The following is a 21159-nucleotide window of genomic DNA, read 5'->3' on the forward strand; positions in this document are numbered from 1 at the left end:
TACTTAAGCTTGATCTTGTGAACTTAATTGCTCATGACCGTGAAAAAAAATATATTCGACAATCGATTTCTCTAAAATAAATATTTATTTATTTATTTGCCTTTTTCTTCCACTCTCTTTCGGGTTTTCAAACATTTGATGATAACAAAAATTTAGTGGCATAAGGTAAAAATAATTATCATTAAAAAAAAGGTAAAGATAAGTAAATTAATTGGTGATTTCAAGATGAGCGGGGATGACTAATTGAGAAATAATCAAATCCACAGTTTTTTTCTTTATAAATAATTTACCAGCAGAGATGCTGCATATTTCAAAGAAAGTGTATATGACTATATTCGGTGAAGGCCGTGTCCACATAAATTCTGAAACTCTCATAAAAGGACATATGGTGCCTAATTTTGGTACTGTAAATTATTGATTCTTGTTTTATTTTCTTATTAATCAAATTATATTTTATAATTAAATTTAAATATAATTAAATCTTGAATAGAGAAATAATCATATAGTCGTCTTTAAGAACTAAAATTTATGAAAATACTTCGAGATCTTACCAGAAGCCAAATACCTTACTTATCATTCTCACTGAAAAAAAAGCTTATAATTAAATAATTAGAATATCTCACTTTCAAATGATTATATTGTGCAGCTGCAGCCGAGACAAACAATATTTGACCCATAAAATGTCAATTAGTCATTTGCCTTTGTTAAGCTTATATGACTTCCGCTAAAATGCAATTTTTATCTTTTTATAATATTTAATATGTAATTTGAGTTTTTATTTCAAAATTTAGACATTTAGTTTACTATTTTTCCCCCTTCAAAATAAGACTAAAAATGAGTCGAGTTGAGTAAAATAATATTCGATTCGCCTTGATGAGAATTAATGAAGTTAAATTTAATATTTGATATAATTTTTTTTCTTAGCTCAAATTTAATTTAAATTCACAAACAACTTAATTTAACTTATTAACTCACTTATTTTTAAATTAAAAATTATATGGAACCAATTAAAAAATAATGATGAGTTTAAATACATAAAACTTCATTATCTCTCTAAGAGAGAGAATGTGTACATTCATTAATATGTCCATCAACCAATCCGGTTGAATTATATATGATTCAAGTTCAATTTATGTATGTAACGAGTTTAGTTTTTAACTCAAATTTCTCTTATTTAATCCATGAATAAGTTCAAAGAATCATTTATCAAAACAAATAGTAAACTATGTTCAACTTGATTTGGGTTAATTGTTAACCCTATTTCAAAATTAACAACTTTGATCCTATTCTTAGTAGATCATATATATATATATATATATATTGAAGAGGTAGAAAACCATTCAATTGCTAATAAAGAAGATATTTACATCAGCCAAATCGAATGAGACAAGCCACCTGATGGGGTTCTCCAACCATAAGCTGTTAGGGAAAACAAAAGCTAACTTGGCTAAGGCATCTGCAACCAGGTTACCATGCCTCTTAACAAATAAAAGATCCAAGTTATGTACTTCCCTGCACATGGATTTACATTCCACAAGAATATCATTGTAGCTTTCCTAAGAGCTTTCCACGCTTGAGCCAGCTGAATGCAATCCGTTTCCATGACAAAATTCTAGAGTCTCAGCTCAGAGGCACACTGGATGGTTCTTCCTTCAGAATCTTTGCATACCATGCCAAATCCTATCTCTCTGTGTTGCACAATGCAAATATGATGCATATATTGATCCTTCCATTATGATATTCTTTATTATTCACTTTAACTCACCCATAAATCTAAAATGTACAAGCTAAAATAAGTTTGAAGCTATAAAAATAACATTCACTACAAAAAAAAAACATATTTCTTAGTTTTTTAAAAAGAAAAGCTATTTTCATTTAACAAAGCATATATGTCTTGCTAGCTCACCCAATTTGGGTGCTTATTAGACAAAATGTGAGTTTGGAAGGCCAACCAAGGTTGAGTACTAGTTAGTAAATATGGTAAAACATTGTGTTTTTGCTGATCGAAAGTGGAAATGAGGAAGGAGGTATATGGTGTAGTAGCTCAAGGTGAATATGGGGATAACAAGCAGAAGCACACATGCGTTGAATATGGTGTGAGGTCTTAATTGGGTCCTCTATTTGGAAATCCATGTGGAGGAACTATTGAATGAGCACATGCAAGACCATATGCATGATATCATCATATCCCACTCACACCCATAATCCAATGATTAGCATTAGCCAAAGCCACAATGCACCCCTCCAAATACGTAACACTTGGAAAGTGGCATCCCCCAAATGCCCAAAACCATTGAATCGATCGTTCCGAGACTTACCCAAGCAAACCGTAAGTAAATGGATTATGGGCAGTGAACACTTCACAAAGTAAAGATTATTGGGAGGAGGGAAATTTACACTAAGAAAATTGTGAGAGCAAGAGAGAGAAAATCACCCACCGCTTCAACCAATTATTATGAAATTGTTCAATGTTCTACACTTCTAATTTAAATCCAATTTCTTAAGCATTGTCCGATTTATTTTTTAAATGAATTTGGAGTTTTAATTCAATAATTTGCATAGTAAAGAATTATATTAAAGGATTATGTAAATATATTATTGAGATAAAATTTTAGTTTTGATCAGAAAATAACATAAACAATACCTATAAATATGTATCTGACAGGTTTTGGGTGGCGACATGTTAAAAAAATTGTATTCCACTCCATTCAAAAACTACAACAACGAATAGTTTTTTTTTATACTTTTTTTCACGGTGATACTATGATTGTAAGGTCATGAATCGATCTCATTTGCATTCAAACACACATCAAGTTTTATACTTTTAGAAAATTAATAGGAATTGATCTAACATAAGGAGTTAATTTCCTTTATGGGAAATTTGTTTTACGGATAATTTTTTAGTTTGAGAAATATTATTTGTGAAAATAAAATAAGAGAATGTTATTCTTGGATATTTAATAAAAAATATGTTTGGTTAGTTATAAAATTAATTGAAAATATCTTTTATATTTCTGGAAATAATTAAGATATATATTTAATTTTAAAAAAATCAAAAGATAATATATATGTTTGATTAAGTTATTTTTCCTCAGAATATATATTATAATTATTAAAATACTCTTATCATTAGGTTAAAGATGTTATTTTTTCATAAAACAGATAACTTAGTATAAGATCAAACAAATATCAAACAAATTATACTCAAAATGACAACAAAAGATGATATATATCTCATACTCCTATAACAAAATCCCTCCTGCTATTCTTTTAAAATTCATGAAATTTACTGTAAATAAAAATCGACACATGAACAAAATTTTTTAAAATGACAAAAATAAGAGAACATAAATGAATAAATCATTAATAAGTGAGTATAATAATGAGTAGGAAGAAAGTATACATATATCTTTACTCACAAAGGAAATTTTTATCCCATGAGAATAATATTTCATTCCTTCTTTACTTGGATTAAATATTAACGAAATGTGAGATTATTAATTACCCATATAAAAAATATATCCAAGATTAATTAATTTATTATGTAGACTCAAGTTTAAAATCATAACAAATTAACAATTCCTTTTTACCCGACTCAATTTATAATATTTCTCATATTAATTATTTTAAAATTATAAACACTGGTTACTAAATAAATAAATATAATATATTAATAAATAATTAGAAAAGAAAAAAATATTAATGAAAGAAATAATAATAGAAAAATTATAAATTTAGGATAAATTTATTGTTATTAAATAATTAAATTAACTATATATATATATATATATGAAAAAAAAGAGTATTAGTTATGTTTCCAACAAAATTGTAGAAAATAAATTTTACTTTTCACAATAGTTTTATCCGAACAATGTTTCTCATAAAATATAGGATCCTACTAAGTATTGATAAATGTAATTTTTTTATTATTAGAGTTGCATTGAATATCATAAAATGAGTTATTACACTTTTAATAAAAACTTTTTATTGTTTTATTTCATCCTAAATTCCTAACAACACTTGTTAGCATAAAAAGAAGAAGCATAGTCTTGTTGTAAGAGAGGGAGCATAAAACACATAACATAGCAGAAGCCTGCAAGAGAGAGGACTGCAAGTTCGAATTATTCTTCTTCCTTGTTTGATTGCTTTTATAACCCTCCGTACCTCTTTTGGACTCATTCATTACCCTTCTCTCTCTCTCCAACTTTCACCATTTTTTTTTATTACTCTCTCTCTCCAAGCTGCTGCTGCTACAACTAGAACATAGGGGTGTGTAATGTAAGAGAGAGAGAAAACAAAAACAAGCTGTTTTACACGTGATAAAGAAAAACACCAAAAGCTATTTTGCATGCGTCTATAAGATTCATCTCCTCACCACCACCCTCATCATCATCTTCTTCTCCCCTTTATCTTCTCTTCTCTTCTTCCTCTTTCCAAATTCTGAATCCTCCAAAACCCAAGTCTTTCACTTCTCCTCACTTGTTTGTTAACCAAGAGAAAGAGGGCGAGTGAGTGAGTGAGTTAGTTACTTAGTTCAAGTTTTGTTCTTTTCTTCATTTTCCATTCTCATGGTTTGGTCGGTCGGTGGGTTTTCATTTTCTGTTTTTGACTTTGTTTATTAGAGAAAGCAGCATTTTTGCTATGTAGCCTTTGCATTGTATTTATTTTTTATATGTTTTCTTTTTCTTCTCTGTCTACAAATCTTCTAGACAGTGATTCTCTACCCTTTTCAATGTTTATTCCCCTTCACTTAGGATGAAATGTTCTTGAGTTTTGTTTTCTTCTGGTTGTTTTATTCTCTTCTCTAAGGCAGTACTCACAGGTTTGCTTCACACCTGGCTTGGCTTCACAGTCAATTTTTTTATTTTAATGTTTTTATTTTTATTTTTTATATTCAATTGTGTTGTATTTGTTGGTTTTTTAGGTGAGATTTTCAGGTTTTGGTAGGGAGGAGACAGGCCTAAGGAGTTGGTTTTGTCTTTTGGGTATTTCCATTTTCTGGGATTTTAATTTATATGACTAATTGCATTTTATTAACAGTTTTTCTTTTCCTTACACAGTAATTAGTCTGTTCACCGCACAATACTAATGTTTTTTTTTTTTTTTGCTACTTTTGTGTTTGTGATATTTCGTGTGAAGCAAAAGGGCGGAGGAAAATGTTGTCAAATTTTTTTTTTCCCCTTTTTTTTGTCTTACTTTTGCCCTATGGCTCTACCACTACCACCTCACCATTTTTGGGTTTGCTTGCTGAAACAAGGGTGTCTTGTTGGATTCTTAAGTTTTGCATAGGAATAGTAATAATGTTTGTATCCTTTAACAATGCCTGTACCATATAGTTTTCACATCATACCATTACCAATATGTTACTTTATGCATTAGTCCATTGAGAACACAACCCATAACAATTAAGTCTTACTTTTTGGGTTCTTACTTTACAGCAATTACTACTCATTAGATTTCCATCTTGGTTTGTTTGTTCCTGGCTGAAGCAATTGGCACTGTTTTGCTGTTATAAGCAAAAACTAAACGTCAAAAACTGGTCCTCTCTTTGACAAAGTGTGCTTATTCTTCTGTGTGTATTCATTGGCCAGCACTCATCACAAAAGGTGAACATGCCAGTGAGACAGATGAGGGAGGGCTCAGAACAGCACATTGTGATCAAACCCCATTTGCAGAACCCCATGAATGGAGCTAAGAAGGTTCCTAGAGCTGTTCAAAATGGCAAAGGTTCACCACCGCCACCACTGTCACAACAGGAACTACCCCACAACCAAACTTCACCTCATGCAAGGAACAAGGGGAGAAGAAGGAGCCGAGGTGGAGGAAGAAAATGTGATCAAGGAGATGTTTTGATGAGACCTATTGTGACTAGTGGTGTTGAAAATGGAAGCACCATGTGTGGTGAAAAAGAGATGAGTTACCCTACTTCAAGCAAGTCGTTGAGCTTTGCTCCTAGACCTGGCTATGGACAAGTTGGAACAAAGTGCATTGTGAAGGCTAACCACTTCTTTGCAGAGTTACCAGACAAGGACTTGAACCAGTATGATGTAAGGCTCGTTTTGCTTGCTTGGTCTTTATCACACTACTGTAGCCTTGTGCAAGGAAAAATTAAGTTGTGGTTATGTGACTTATTGTGAGTGACTCACACAACTACTGTAGCCCTTTAAGGAAGTTTTTAAGTTCTTTTATGTGCTGTTCAATTGCAGAAGGATCTGTTTTTGCTGTCCTTTTTTCCTAGTAGTAACATTTATGACTCCTTAAAATTTTGGCCTGAAGTTTTGTTCTTATTGTTTGTTGCCTTTGCCGTGTTTTGTAGGTCAGTATTACCCCTGAAGTGTCTTCCAAAGCAGTGAACAGGTCCATTATAGCAGAACTTGTGAGGCTGTATAAAGAGTCTGACCTTGGGATGAGGCTTCCAGCATATGATGGCAGAAAAAGTATGTACACTGCGGGGCCACTTCCCTTTTCATGGAGAGAGTTTAAGATAAAGGTTGTGGATGATGAGGATGGAGTTAATGGCTCCAAGTAAGATTTAGTATTGCATAGTAATTCCATACTTCTATTTGGCTTCAAACATAAACATGATGGACTGTATGTATGTGTGTGTGTGTGTGTGTATCTATAAGCATTTTAATTAAGCTCAATTTCCAACTGACACTTGCACCATTTTCAGAAGGGAAAGAGAATATAGAGTGGTGATCAAGTTTGTTGCCAGGGCAAATTTGCATCACTTGGGCCAGTTTCTGGCTGGTAAATGTGCTGATGCTCCACAAGAGACACTCCAAATTCTTGACATTGTATTAAGAGAGCTATCATCTAAGAGGTAGTTTTGCAAAATAATTGAAAGAAAATGTGAAACTTGAAGTTTTATTTTCTTCTTACAGCTTCATTTTCTAAAGGTTTTGCCCAATTGGGAGGTCCTTCTTTTCACCTGATATTAGAACACCACAACGGCTTGGAGAGGGTTTGGAATCATGGTGTGGATTTTACCAAAGCATAAGGCCTACTCAGATGGGTCTTTCCCTCAATATTGGTATATTACTCACCATAGATATCATTTGCTGATAGGAGTACAGTTTTTAACTTTAATTTCTCTTTTTACTCTTCTTGCATTTCATAGATATGGCTTCTGCTGCGTTCATTGAACCTCTTCCAGTTGTGGAATATGTTGACCAGCTATTAGGAAAAGATATCCTGTCGAGGCAATTGTCCGACGCTGATCGCATTAAAGTACTTATATTAACAAAGCTTGCTAAGTTCAATTTTTGTATGGTCTTAATACAGTAAAACTTACAGAGCTACTTTAAGATGACTAACAGATTAAGAAAGTCCTTAGAGGTGTTAAAGTTGAAGTAACCCACAGAGGGAGTGTTAGAAGAAAGTATCGAGTTTCTGGTTTGACTTCTCAACCAACCAGAGAACTTGTGTAAGTAATAATTCTGATTTTATAATATTTTAATCTTAATATATATAGTAACTCTTGTTCTACACTAAGTTCAAAGAAATTCCAATTATTTTCCACAAGTTTTCTTGATGACAAGGATGGTATCTCTTTAGGTTTCCCGTTGATGAGAATTCAACTATGAAGTCCGTAGTTGAATACTTCCAAGAGATGTATGGTTTCACAATTAAATATTCTCACCTTCCTTGCCTTCAAGTAGGAAATCAAAAGAAAGCAAATTATTTACCTATGGAGGTACGGAAAATTCCTGGTAATTGACATAGGTGCTTTTCTTTCTTGTAATTATTTGATTTTTCTTACATGCTTTTGGTTCCTCAGGCCTGCAAAATTGTTGAGGGACAACGATATACAAAAAGGTTGAATGAGAAGCAAATCACTGCTCTCTTGAAAGTTACTTGTCAAAGACCTCGCGATCGAGAAAATGACATTTTGCAGGTATTTTGCTGGTTTTTAACTGATTAATATTTATTCGAAACAGCTTTACAGTTAAAAGTTCTCTCTGCAACACTAAATTTATGACTATTTGCTTTTCTGAATGTAAAATAAGCTTGCATTCATTGTTGCCCTCATAATTAATAAAAAAGATGGAAAAATTGTACCCATGCTATTTGCTTATATTTGGTTGCAGAGCCATTATGAATTGCAGGACCTTTATGTTGTTAATTTTTCAGTATTCCTTCCAAAATTAATTTGCAAATTTATGTACTAGCCCTTATGTGTGTCACTTGTTAGGAAGTTCCACATCGCTTGCCTTGATTCTCGGGATGCAGCTTATATATCTATTGGACAACTTTACCTAGTGCCAATTGGTTTTAAGATGAAATCTAACATCACTTACACCTTGAAAGTCAGAATAGTGTAAAACTAGCTTCTGTAGAAGCACGAATTCTCCCTGCCCCATGGGTAATATGCTTCTCAACCAAAGGATTTAAGATACTTAAAGTATGATTACTTTTTCTGTCTCTATACATTGATACGTAGTACTTGTCTGCAGCTTAAATATAACGAAAGTGGGAAAGAAAAGAATTGTTTACCCCAAGTTGGCCAGTGGAATATGATGAACAAGGTATTGTACATTGATATTACAATGATCTGTTTTCAAATAGTTGTGAAATGCAACTATTTTTCCTTGTTTTTGAAAAAATAAAGGGAAATGCTGATATTTTTAATAGTGATTTTTAACAATATTAATTTTTCTCAACTCTTTGGTCCAATTTAATTTAAATTATGAAATTCCTAGGTATGTGCTATTCCTGTTTAGTGCGGAGTTTTCATGCAATAGTTATTAATACTGGTCACTTTGTCGGCTAATACTTGAATGATACAGAAAATGATAAATGGGATGACTGTCAGCCAGTGGGCATGCATAAATTTTTCACGAAGCGTACAAGACAGTGTTGCTCGCACTTTTTGTAATGAATTAGTCCAAATGTGCCAAGTATCTGGCATGGTAGATTTCCACCTATTCTGTTTTTTAGTGTTTGAAGTGTGGACAAATGAAAATTCATATTGTTTTTTTTGTTGTAGGAATTTAATCCAGAGCCTGTTATCCCCATCTACAATGCCAAATCAGAACATGTGGAGAAAGCTTTGAAGTATGTTTACCATGTGTCAACAAACAAAACAAAAGGAAAGGAATTGGAGCTTTTGTTAGCAATATTGCCCGACAACAATGGTTCTCTCTATGGTATGCCCCCTTCAATTATAATAAAAGTACATGATATATAAATTGGTGATTGTTATTTTCTTCAATTGTCGGGACATATAAGCTATGTTCTGAGTTTAAATTCTAAATATTCATAATTTCATATAATTATATTTTGTTTTCAGGTGATCTCAAGCGTATTTGTGAAACGGACCTTGGTTTAATTTCTCAATGTTGTTTGACTAAGCATGTCTTTAAGATCACTAAGCAGTATTTGGCTAATGTGTCTTTGAAAATCAATGTCAAGGTTTGTTTTCTCACAAATCTCAGTGACATGAAATAGCTATTTCCTTTAAATCTACTATCAATTTCTTCCAATTTTTTTTTTTTTATCAATTTCTTCCAATTGACTGACAATTCTCCATCCTTTTTGGTTTTCTTCACCATTATTGCATGGATACATTTTTGTGCATAAAAATCATGTGTACTGGTTATAAGTTGTTGGCAAGTCAAGTCTTTCCTACCTTTTGTATTGGTTGGATTAAACTCCCAACCTTGTGGACCTAGTAATGGGTTCCACATCTCAGTAGTTGATGCAGATATGACAAGTAATAAAATATATATATATATATTTGTACTTCAATAGTAGCTTAAGCTTTTAGAATAACCGGGAGTGTTTTGACCTACAAAAATGATGACAAATTCCTGGTAGTTTATCCTGTTACTAAAGTACACTGTCATGTTGGCCAATGTAGTCATCTCTGCTCTATGGATATTGTTGGAATTATTTGACTTCTTTGGTATGTTTCCAACAACTAATTAATGATGATTTGACCTCTTCTTGATGCAGATGGGAGGTAGAAACACCGTTCTGGTTGATGCTGTAAGCTGTAGAATACCATTGGTTAGTGACATACCAACTATAATATTTGGAGCGGATGTTACCCATCCTGAAAATGGAGAAGACTCCAGCCCTTCAATAGCAGCTGTACGCTTATGATCCATTTGTCTTGATTTTTTAATTTTGCAGTGGTTCTTGAGCTGATATCTATCGCTCAATACGTAGGTAGTAGCATCTCAAGACTGGCCTGAACTGACAAAATATGCTGGTTTAGTGTGTGCTCAAGCTCATAGACAGGAACTCATACAAGATTTGTACAAAATGTGGCACGACCCTGTTCGTGGCTTAGTCAGTGGTGGTATGATCCGGTAATACAAGAAATATGAACTCCTATTTTCTAATTCTTAATGTTGTTTTTGGTTGTGAGATGATGGGATTTTCACAATATAATTTTCATTTTCCTCCTGTATCTAAATATTGTTTTTTGTCCTTTTTTGCAGAGATTTGTTGATTTCCTTTAGAAAGGCAACCGGTCAGAAGCCTCTAAGGATTATATTTTATAGGTATGTATGTGTAATTATGATGCAAGGTCAAAGCATGTTGTAACTTGCATAACAAAAATATGTGGTTTGAACTTCTGTTTTGAGTGGCCAGTGGCAACATGCCGATTAAAAATAAAGGTCTAGAATAAAATTGTTCTTTCTAAAGCTTTTTGATAGATTCTATCATGGAATATGCTACACTGTGTCTGTGCTTTTAGAATAAATGTCGGAAAAATCTACTTTACTCCTACATCTGAAAGTTGTTTGTTAAGCTTAGTTTCAACAGTCATTATAGGTAAAGCACTATTTCATGTCTATCTGAGGGATGGTGTCATATTGTAGCCTGTCAAATCACAAGGATTGGAAAGCATTTAAGCCATTTTGTTTTGTATTTTTTGGGAGGTTGCTACTTGCTAGACATATAGTATAAATTTATCCAGATATGTGGGGATGTATTTTGTTCAAATCAATATCTGCTAATTTCCGAAACATTCTAGTTTGTGTTAACGAGAAATTTGAACAGGGATGGTGTAAGTGAAGGGCAATTTTACCAAGTTCTACTTTATGAGTTGGATGCAATTCGGAAGGTCAGAATTGATTACTTTCTTCCATCAAATGTTCTAATAGGTCATTTTATAACACGTGCCCACAAGAATATATATTTGCAGGCATGCGCTTCTTTAGAACCAAACTATCAACCTCCAGTAACTTTCATAGTTGTACAAAAAAGACACCATACTCGGTTGTTTGCAAATAACCACAGGGACAGGAACAGTACAGATAAGAGTGGAAATATATTGCCTGGTACAATGAGTGTTCCTGAATTGCTCGTGTACACAAATAAATGTGTCATTTTTTTTGTTTAAAACTGATTGTCTAATTGGACTAACTTTTTAAATAATTTTCATCTGTTTTCAGGGACTGTAGTTGATTCCAAAATCTGTCATCCAACAGAATTTGATTTTTATCTCTGTAGTCATGCTGGCATCCAGGTAGAAGATAGTTTTATTTTTTCTCTCTTCTATACTGATCTTTATGAGTAACGATGATTGGTCATGAAACAAGACATTTTAGCAAAGATGGTACCTGTCAGATATTTAAAGGGTTTTTGAGAGATTATGTATTGGTTTTTCTTATTTGTATGTTGGATGTTATGGAGAAACTTTTTGTCATCCACCTGGTCTTGTTATAGGTTCATTTTTCAGGGATTGCTCTCAAAGCTAGGTGTAGTTTAGAATAACTTAGATTTGAAAATCACTAGGGAGGGATTAGTATAGAGGGATCTTAATTTTTTTTAATCCTGTTGTTTTGGTTTCTCAAATCATGATATATGATGATTAAAAGAGATTTGTTAGAAGTACCGAACCTTTAATCTCTCTTTGTTGGCCTAAGAAAAGATAAACGTCGATCTGTATTATTATTCCTCTGAAGTTTGGGTCTAATGCTTGGCTTATAAGTATGTCCTATTATATGGACTTGTTTGTTTTTTATGAGCATATAAATCTAAACCTTTATGATTCAATTGTGGTTTTTGTTTCTATTATCATGCAGGGTACGAGTCGTCCAGCTCATTATCATGTTCTGTGGGATGAAAACAACTTCACAGCAGATGGAATTCAGTCTTTGACAAACAATCTCTGTTATACATATGCCAGGTGTACACGCTCTGTATCTGTTGGTAAGCCCATTTGATTAATATGTGGTATTTATTTTTTACCCTTGCCACTAGTAAAAGAAACTAGAATGGTTTTACAGCATGATTAATGATTATACTTTAGCCTAGATGAAGCAGAGGCATGAATACTAAGGGAACATCTGTAGTTATTACTAAGCAAATTATTAGAATTCGTTAAAATGAAAAGAATTCAATTAGAATACATTAACAATGTAAAGGTTTTTAATTTGTCATGTATGATTGTTGATTTATGTAATAATATTCACAAGTCATATCTAGGATGATTTCTAATTAGTTGACAGTATCAAATTCTTTTGTTATAGAAATTGAACTCAAAGGGGACAAAGGGAAAATATTTTAATGTAGTATTCTATATTTTATATTTATATCTTTATATCATATTTGTCATGATTGAGGTTTCAGCTTGTTTTGCAAAATATAAATCTTAATGGACTTCATTCATGTGCAGTTCCTCCAGCGTATTACGCACATTTAGCAGCTTTTCGAGCACGTTTCTATATGGAGCCAGACCTGCAGCAGGAGAATGGCTCCTCAGGTGGTGGCTCCAGGGCAACAAGAGCAGGTGGAGTCAAGCCATTGCCAGCCTTGAAAGAAAATGTGAAGAGAGTTATGTTTTATTGTTAGATTGTGTAGTAGTGGCTTGGCATAGGCATCATCAAATGGTACATTCAGCAAACACAATCATGGCTTCAAATGTACAATAGTGACTCCTAAGCATTGCAGCAATATTTCCCATAGTAGATCCATGATTATAGTTCTAAAGGCTTAGTTTAGGATTCCTGCAAGTATTTTGGCTGGAGGGACATGAGAGACACATCACGGGTTTAGTGTTGCTAACTCTTTGTGGTCAAGTCATCACAAAAATGATTGAATTTAAGATTAAATTAGGCATCGGAAACAAAGTTTACGGATCAATCTTAATTGTAGAAATTTTTGCCTGAAGGCCATTGTTGGTGTTGAATTGAAATAGTAGAAAATTTCCAATCCCCATGTGCAAGGATGTATGATAGTCTGATTAGTCTTGCAAAATATTAGGTGATGTTATCATTTGTAGTCGGCTTAAATATGTTTTTATTACTTAAATGATAGTCTGATTAGTCTTTTTTTTATCTATAAGAATTGAAGAAGACATGTTTTAAATATTTATAACAATTCACGCATTTTGTTTAAGCAACTTATAGATAGATACCTTGGTATTTTATGGTAGTCTTATAAGTTTTTTTTTTTTACTTATTTTAAAAATGTATAGAAAATAGTAAAAGTGTTTTATTTTTCCATTTTAATTTTAATTTTAATTTTACTTTTTGTTGCATAAATATCAGTAAATAAGACAATGAAAATAGAAAGTTCAAATTGTCTTACATTTCTGAAGTATAGCTTATTAATTCCAAAGAGTATTAAAAAAGGCCCAGAATATAAATAGAATTAAGATGTTCCAAACTAAAGTGCCTAGGCAAAATAAAACATAAAAGATTAAATTGCACATTTGGTCTTTTATTTTTTTAAATTCATGATTTTCGTGTTGAATTGCCACATTTGATTTTTCAATACAAAAACGAGAGACTAAATTCCAAAGAAAGAGGAAAGATCAAATATGCAAACATCTACAAGGAAAACACTAAAAAATGCCTGGTGAGTATGGACTTTATAATCATACAAAACTAACAGTAGTAAAATGCAGAAGACGTTGGACCTAATAAAATTCATATCTAGGTCATGGTTAAATGCCAAGAATGTAGGCATGCATTACTGATCCCCATCTAGCAATCTACTAGACGTGTAGCATCGTACATATTCTTGTGTTCATTTACACATGACCGTTCATGTTGAAATTCCATTTGCTAGGGTATGTTTCGCTGACTGTTTTTAAAATTCATTTCAAATTAAAATGATTTTAATGAGACGTTCACATTTATGTTTGAATGATTTTATTTTAAAAATAAGTTAATATTAAAACTCAAAATAATTTTTTCATCTGGCACAAATTATTTAGAATTACATAAAATTATAATAAATTCTACTCCGAATCAATTCTTCAATTTGAAAGCAAACATAAATAAAATCACATTAACAAATGTATCAAGATGACTATGGATAATCCAGGTTGAATAGTACGTATTTGATTCATGTTAGATTTTTTAGAATGGCATTGAAAATCAGTTAACCAACGCAATTCCATGTATATGTAGATTTTACTATTTTTCTACTTAATTGAACATGTATTTTTTTATAAGTTCTAATATTTTTTTGAATAGTATTTATTTAATTTAATTTTTATATATTTATTAATAATGCCTAAATTTTATGTAAAAAAATATTAGCATAAGATGGGTTCATTTTTTTTTTGCCATATTATAAAGACAAAGTTTCCACCAATTTTGTGGAAGACTAATATTTGTTGAAGAATTTGGTTAATAACCTTTAGTGTGACAACCTCCTATCTTTTGCTTAAAACTTTGAATAAAAGTATTTAGATATTCATTTATCTTAATTTATTTTTGTTTTAATAATGATATATTTCAATTTTATTTATATCATTTATACTAAGAAAAAGGATTATTTTTTATTCACATGACATTCTAAATAGGAATCTCACTTAATGCAATATAAGTTTTTTTAAAAAAAATTATAGATAATAAATTATTAAAATAACTTAAATCTCAAAATGAAAGCGTAATGAAATTTAAGTGTTTTAAATTCATTTCAGAATTTACATAACCATCAAACTTTAAAAATAATTTGCAATACAATTTTTTTAAAATATGAATAATTAAACATATTGAAAAATAAAATTTCATTAGTTTTTTTATTGCTTTTTTTCAATTGACTTGATTATAACTAGAGGAATCATATGCGCTGTCGTGCTAATGTATCCGTATTTCTATTAAGCCGTGGTATTTTGTTTCGTTAATTAATTTAATATGTCTATACTTTTTTAATAAAAAATTATTAATATTAATTATACTATTTACTTCTTGTAAAGTAAAAAGATAATTATGACATTTTTTAGTGCTTATTTATTATCACATATAATTGTAGATTTTAAAATATTCTTAAGAAAAAACTTATTTTATATATTTTTTTGAATGTTTTATATATCCTTTAATTACTCATCAAACACATAAAAAGTATGTATTTAATTCCTTAATTAAATTTGATTATATTAATTAATGAGCATGATAATATAACACGTTTAAGTTGCCAATATATTCATGAGATAATAAGTTAGTTCAAATTAACTTTTTTTAAAATAAAAGAAAAATTATTTTAAAATATATAAAACAAATACAACAGTCATGAGTGGATTGGATTGCTAACAAAAATGATCTCAAATTTTGATAATGGTTTTATATAAAAACTAATAGAAAGAGAGACATATCTTAAATTAAATTTGAAGTAATGGTGGAAGGAAAATTTAAAAAGAAGAATACCTAACGGGAAATGATGCTGTGTTCTTACCACCCCACTGTTTCAGCAAACAAACAAGTCACGCGCCGCTCATTCATTCTCTTTAAGGTCAGCCTTCCAACTATGTTTCCACCATCTCTCTTATCACCTCTGCATACTTCTTCTTCTTTTTTTATGTTCGCTCAACTTGCTTCAATTCGTAGCTATGGTATATAATCAAACACACTCCCTCTTTATTCAAATAACAATGTTTAATCAATATATATGTGCCTGTCCATGTTTTTCACCAACATACAATCCCCTCTACGTTACTAACTTCCCTACCTATCAATTCTGCACTCTATCTGTTCGTCAAAATGTTTCTCGTTCTTTATACCTCTATATTCTTTCGTTTTATCGTACTTATTATCTTTTTTAAAAAAAATTTGGCAAAATACCCATTGCTTGTGTTAAGTGTTAACTTCAATTTTTTAGTGTTTTAATGCAGAAAAGAAAGAATTTATGAAAAAAGGAGCGGCTTTCATTCTCCCTTGTAATTCTACTGCTTTGTTGTTCATAAACCTAGTGGAAGGACACAAGGAAGGACAGAGACATATTGAGTGAGCGTATTGTGTTGTGTTAGGAGTAGAGCACATATGGTATACGACAAGGTATGCAATTCCTGAAACTTCCTCGCCTTCTTATGCCATACGTGAGGAGGATACATCTTCATTCGCAGCCATTGCCGTCACAAAGCACCTGCAAATTTGACAGTATTGATGATGCTGTGGCTTTGTTTCACCGCATGGTCGATATGCATCCCCTGCCATCGATTGTAGAATTCACCAAAATCTTGGGAACGATTGCGAAGATGAGATACTATGCCACAGCTATTGATCTTTATACCCTAATGGAATATAAGGGTGTTGTGCCGTTTACAGTTACTTTTAACATCTTGATCAACTGTTTCTGCCACATGGGTCAGATGGATTTTGCTTTCTCTGTAATGGGTAAGATTCTTAAGTGGGGTTGTCGACCAAATGTTGTGACTTTTACTACGCTGATGAAGGGGTTCTGTGTTAATGATAAAATGCTGGATGCACTATACATATATGATGAAATGGTTGCACGAAGGATTCGGTTTGACGATGTTCTGTATGGAACCTTAATCAATGGGCTGTGTAAGAGTAAGATAGGAAAACCAAGAGCTGCCGTTCAACTGCTTCAAAAAATGGAGGAGAGACAGTTGGTTAAGCCCAATCTTATAATGTACAATACAGTTGTCCATGGTTTGTGCAAAGATGGAAATATAAATGAGGCACGTGTTTTGTGTTCTAAAATGATTGTTCAGGGAATTTTCCCTGACATTTTCACTTATAGTTCATTAATTTATGGTTTGTGTCGTGCAGGCCAACGGAAAGAAGTTACATCATTGCTGAATGGGTTTTGTTTAAACAATAAAGTGGATGAGGCAAGAGAATTATTTAATGTGATGATTGAAAGAGGTGAACAGCATGACATCATTAATTACAATATTTTGATGAATGGATATTGTTTAAACAATAAAGTGGGTGAGGCAAGAAAATTATTTCATATGATGGTTGAAAGAGGTGAACAACCTGACACTATTACTTACACTATTTTGATGCATGGATATTGTTTAATTGATAAAGTGGACGAGGCAAGAAATTTATTTCATGGGATGATTGAAAGGGGTTTGGTGCCTGATGTTTGGAGCTATAACATCTTGATTAAAGGTTATTGCAAGTTTGAAAGAGTGGGTGAAGCTATGAATTTACTTGAAGATATGTTTCTTAAGAATTTAGTTCCAAACATTATAACTTACAATTCTGTAGTTGACGGTTTATGCAAATCTGGAGGAATCTTGGATGCATGGAAGCTTGTTGATGAAATGCATTACTGTTGTCAACCACCTCCAGATGTAACCACTTACAATATCTTGTTAGAGTCTCTATGTAGAATTGAGTGTGTTGAAAAGGCAATTGCATTTTTTAAACACCTCATCTTTGAAAGAAGTTTTGCACCTAATGTTTGGAGTTACAACATCTTGATTAGTGGTTGTTGCAAGAATAGAAGATTGGATGAAGCCATTAATCTTTTTAATCATATGTGTTTCAAGAATTTGGTTCCAGATATTGTAACCTACAATATCTTGTTAGATGCTTTATTCAATGGGCAGCAACTTGACAAGGCAATTGCATTATTAGTCCAAATTGTTGATCAAGGTATTAGTCCAAATTTGCGAACATACAATATACTTATTAATGGGTTGCACAAAGGGGGGAGGCCAAAGACTGCACAGAAGATTTCCCTGTATCTTTCCATTAGAGGTTACCATCCAGATGTCAAAACATATATAATCAATGAGCTTTGTAAAGGTGGATTGTGAGAATAAAGAAGGGCCATGCTATTAAAATAAATGGAAGTCAATTATCGCCTCCCTTCCATAAATTTTGAGTCAGTTATTCATTCATCTCTGGAGAAACAAAGTTAGAATGATGAAGCTGAGAAGCTTTTTTGAGAAATGATCACTAGATGTGCAGAAAACAAGGTCAGAAGTTTTAGTTTCAATTTAATTAACTTTTATGGTTCTCGAATGCTTGTTACGTTTGGGTCACATATGTTGGACTAGATAATGCTCTGTATTCTATTATCTCAAATCCCAATTCTATTTTCCTTTTCAAATACATAATAACTCTGCTCTTTTGCTAAATTCATTGAAAGAACAACTTTTGGGTAACATGGCAAAGGAAAAAGATTCTTTGATGTATACTTTTTTTACTATTGCTAGACCTTCCCCCTTTGCAATATACATCTCCTTGCATTCACTGATTCTGATTTGTAAAAGTTAACTGAATGGAATCCCTTCTTGCAGTTTTGCAAACACCAGAATCTGCATCAGCCAGCACTAGGCACCTTGCCCAGAGTCTCATCCATTTTCTCCTGCTCCCCCTTTTTTGCCCACTATCTTCAATTTCAACTCCAGGTAATATTTATTGCTGATTTGGAGCTTTAAGTATATATGAATGTTATTTATAAATTTCACATGTTTTCTAAGGAAAATCTGAAATTGCTTTGTTATCAAGATTATTTTTCTGAACCTGAATTTGAACCTAAAGCTCATTTTATACCTATGGTAGTGGCCTTTCAATTTTTTTGAATAATAATGAATGTGGCTTATATTGGCTGGCATCATAATTTCCCTTTATTATTATAATTATTGTCAATTGGCTTTAGTTATGGGTCAGGCCTGAATGTGGTGCTGTTCACTCAAAATGTTGGGTTAGGTGTATGGATCTTTGCTAGCCAGTTGATTGTTTTGTTAAGCTTTGAAGATTAAATTCTTCATTGACCCTTTCAGAATTGGAACGAGAACTCATTTGTTTGTTACATATTATAATAGGTTCAAGAATCTGTTTGTTGTACATGTTATACATTTGCATTTTATGTATATGTATATTCCAGTTAACGTGAATATAAAAGACTACTTTATATTTCAACCTTCATTTATATTCAATTGCAGGCAATAGCTAGAGAAGTTGCTGTTGGTGTTGCTTTATTATTCACTGCTCCTTCAAGCGTTTTCATGGTGGTGCTGAAGAAAAAGATTTTTTCTTTGATGTGCATGGTGAGTCATGATTTTTCACCCTACCAAAAAAGAGTAAAGGAATAGCAAAAAAAGACATTGGAGGAAATTATTAACAGGGATCTCATGGTTAATAATATCCCTAAGAATTTGGTTTTTTTATCAAGCCCAGTAGCTTGGTGACTTGTTGGTCATGCGAACCCTGGTGCAGCGGTAAAGTTGTGCCTTGGTGACTTGTTGGTCATGGGTTCGAATCCGGAAACAGCCTCTTTGCATATGCAAGGGTAAGGCTGCGTATAACATCCTTCCCCCATACCTTCGCATAGCGAAGAGCCTCTGGGCAATGGGGTACGAAGTTTTTATCAAGCCCAGTAGCATCTTGTAATCTATGTAGCTGACCTTACCATAATGGTATGATGCTATTGTTGTTGTGCATGGTCAGAAGTTTTAAGTCATTAATTGAGTGGAATTTGATTTTTTACATCTATTTGCAGATACATCTTTGGCAGCTTGGTGTTGATCATAAGTTCCTGCCGATTGTCTTTTTTATCCTCTTTCCTTCTTATTCATGGTCTTTGTTTAAGAGAATTCTAATTAAAAAAAGAAAAGAAAGAAAAGGACTAAAGTGCTTCTTAATGGCATACACATTTTTTCATTTATCATTTTCTGGAAAATTGAACTCAGAATCTATGTCAGTATTACCAAGAAGCAGAGAAGGTGCTTATGTTATTGAATCCAGATATTGATGCCACTTTTTCCTGATTTAGCTTATAATGAACTTCTTAGTAAGCTATTCGAGGAACTTGGTGTGACTGTTGATGATGTGACGGAATTAATTGAGAGTTGGCACCTATTTTCTAGCAAATTTTACTATGTAAGTTCCATTATAATATGTCTTAATTAATAGTTTGTAGATATACAAAGAAACTAATACATGGTAACATTTTCTGGGTATAACATCAAATGTTATTGATTTGATTTGTTATCAAGCAGGGAGTAGATAGAGACAAGGAAAGAAAGACATAGTGCCTACTGGGAATTGGTTCTGAATGACATACAGGATACTTTTGAACTCCTGACCAATTTACAATGAAAAAGATGGGTAGATGGATATGCATCTTTAGTAGTTTCCCCATGCTTGCAAAAGATACGAAAGGGACAGAACAGAAAATATAATGATATTCACTGCTGTTAGGGAGTCCATATCAAACATCACCCTGGTGAATATGGTCAGACCCAAAAGTTGTTGCCTCGTCATAGTCCCTCAGCGCATGCATGCATAATAGTTTCAGGAGCATTATTACACTTAGAACAGTTATCAGAAATGGAAAGGCACCACTTAACTGCGCTCCACATTAGTTAACAGCCTCCCATGAAGGGTCTTCCAAAGAAACATCCCACCTCTTTGAGGGCCTCTCCATCTCCATACAAGGCGGAAGGAATCTGGGACTTAAGTCCTAGGGTGAGAATCTCTAGAAAGGAATAAATATTTCTTCTTTATATTTTATTTCTTGTCAATTTTTTATTAGTTGTGTGTAAGAGTGATTGTTAAGTATGCGCCTACACAATAATGATTCTTGCGCCTAGGTGGTTCAGGGTGGCTAAGGACTAAGGAGTTACCGTAGCTTATTAATTAATTTTAATTTTTTGTAATGTAACTGAATTTGTAAGAAATTACAAGTTAGTCCTTTTTTTTTAAATATAGGGTCAAACATGAATCTGGATATGTGAAATAAAGGATCCGGATCTTTTCCACCGCCACGCTTCCTTCATCGTTTGCAGCCATTGGCACTGCCTCAAGAGTGTATGATTTCATTTTGATATCAGCTACTTTGCAACAGCTTTTGATGTATTATAAGATTTCTTTTTTGAACACATTGTTATACACTATTTTGGTACATTACCATTGCATCAACAGAACTGTAAAGGTGTGGCAAAAGTTCCCATGTATCACAAAGCTACGATCTGCCAACTTACCT

The 21159-nt window shown here is 32.4% G+C and overlaps 1 protein-coding gene and 1 pseudogene across 9 annotated transcripts; both read left to right on the forward strand.

The window, feature by feature from the left end:
- Positions 1-4072: 4072 nt before the first annotated feature.
- Positions 4073-13170, forward strand: LOC100775596 (protein argonaute 10-like; annotated as a pseudogene). Its single transcript, XR_001383008.3, has 21 exons — positions 4073-6047; positions 6317-6525; positions 6674-6823; positions 6900-7033; positions 7121-7230; positions 7320-7426; positions 7558-7696; positions 7781-7954; positions 8315-8365; positions 8457-8528; positions 8790-8912; positions 8990-9149; positions 9293-9414; positions 9958-10095; positions 10174-10316; positions 10449-10511; positions 11014-11077; positions 11159-11294; positions 11409-11482; positions 12042-12168; positions 12635-13170. The product of XR_001383008.3 is annotated as a protein argonaute 10-like (transcript).
- A 2414-nt stretch (positions 13171-15584) lies between these two features.
- LOC100811076 (pentatricopeptide repeat-containing protein At5g16640, mitochondrial) lies at positions 15585-21156 on the forward strand. 8 transcript variants are annotated; one of them, XM_041006249.1, is made up of 6 exons: positions 15639-15802; positions 16069-18145; positions 18470-18580; positions 19118-20054; positions 20174-20642; positions 20886-21156. In XM_041006249.1, the coding sequence occupies exon 2, from the start codon at positions 16247-16249 to the stop codon at positions 17981-17983; it is 1737 nt and encodes a 578-aa protein (XP_040862183.1). In that variant the 5' UTR covers positions 15639-15802; positions 16069-16246; the 3' UTR covers positions 17984-18145; positions 18470-18580; positions 19118-20054; positions 20174-20642; positions 20886-21156. The 8 variants fall into 8 exon arrangements, with proteins under 8 accessions (XP_040862181.1, XP_040862180.1, XP_040862183.1 ...); XM_041006245.1 differs by having other exon boundaries at positions 19118-19222; positions 19675-20054; positions 20174-21156; XM_041006250.1 differs by having other exon boundaries at positions 19118-19222; positions 19948-20054; positions 20174-21156.
- The last annotated feature ends 3 nt before the right edge of the window (positions 21157-21159 follow it).

The sequence above is a fragment of the Glycine max genome, chromosome 10 (genome assembly GCF_000004515.6).
Source record: "Glycine max cultivar Williams 82 chromosome 10, Glycine_max_v4.0, whole genome shotgun sequence".
NCBI lineage: Eukaryota > Viridiplantae > Streptophyta > Magnoliopsida > Fabales > Fabaceae > Glycine > Glycine max.

Excerpts from the sequence above, each read along its gene's own strand:
- LOC100811076 (XM_041006247.1), top strand. The coding sequence starts at position 16,247 with ATGCAATTCCTGAAACTTCCTCGCCTTCTTATGCCATACGTGAGGAGG.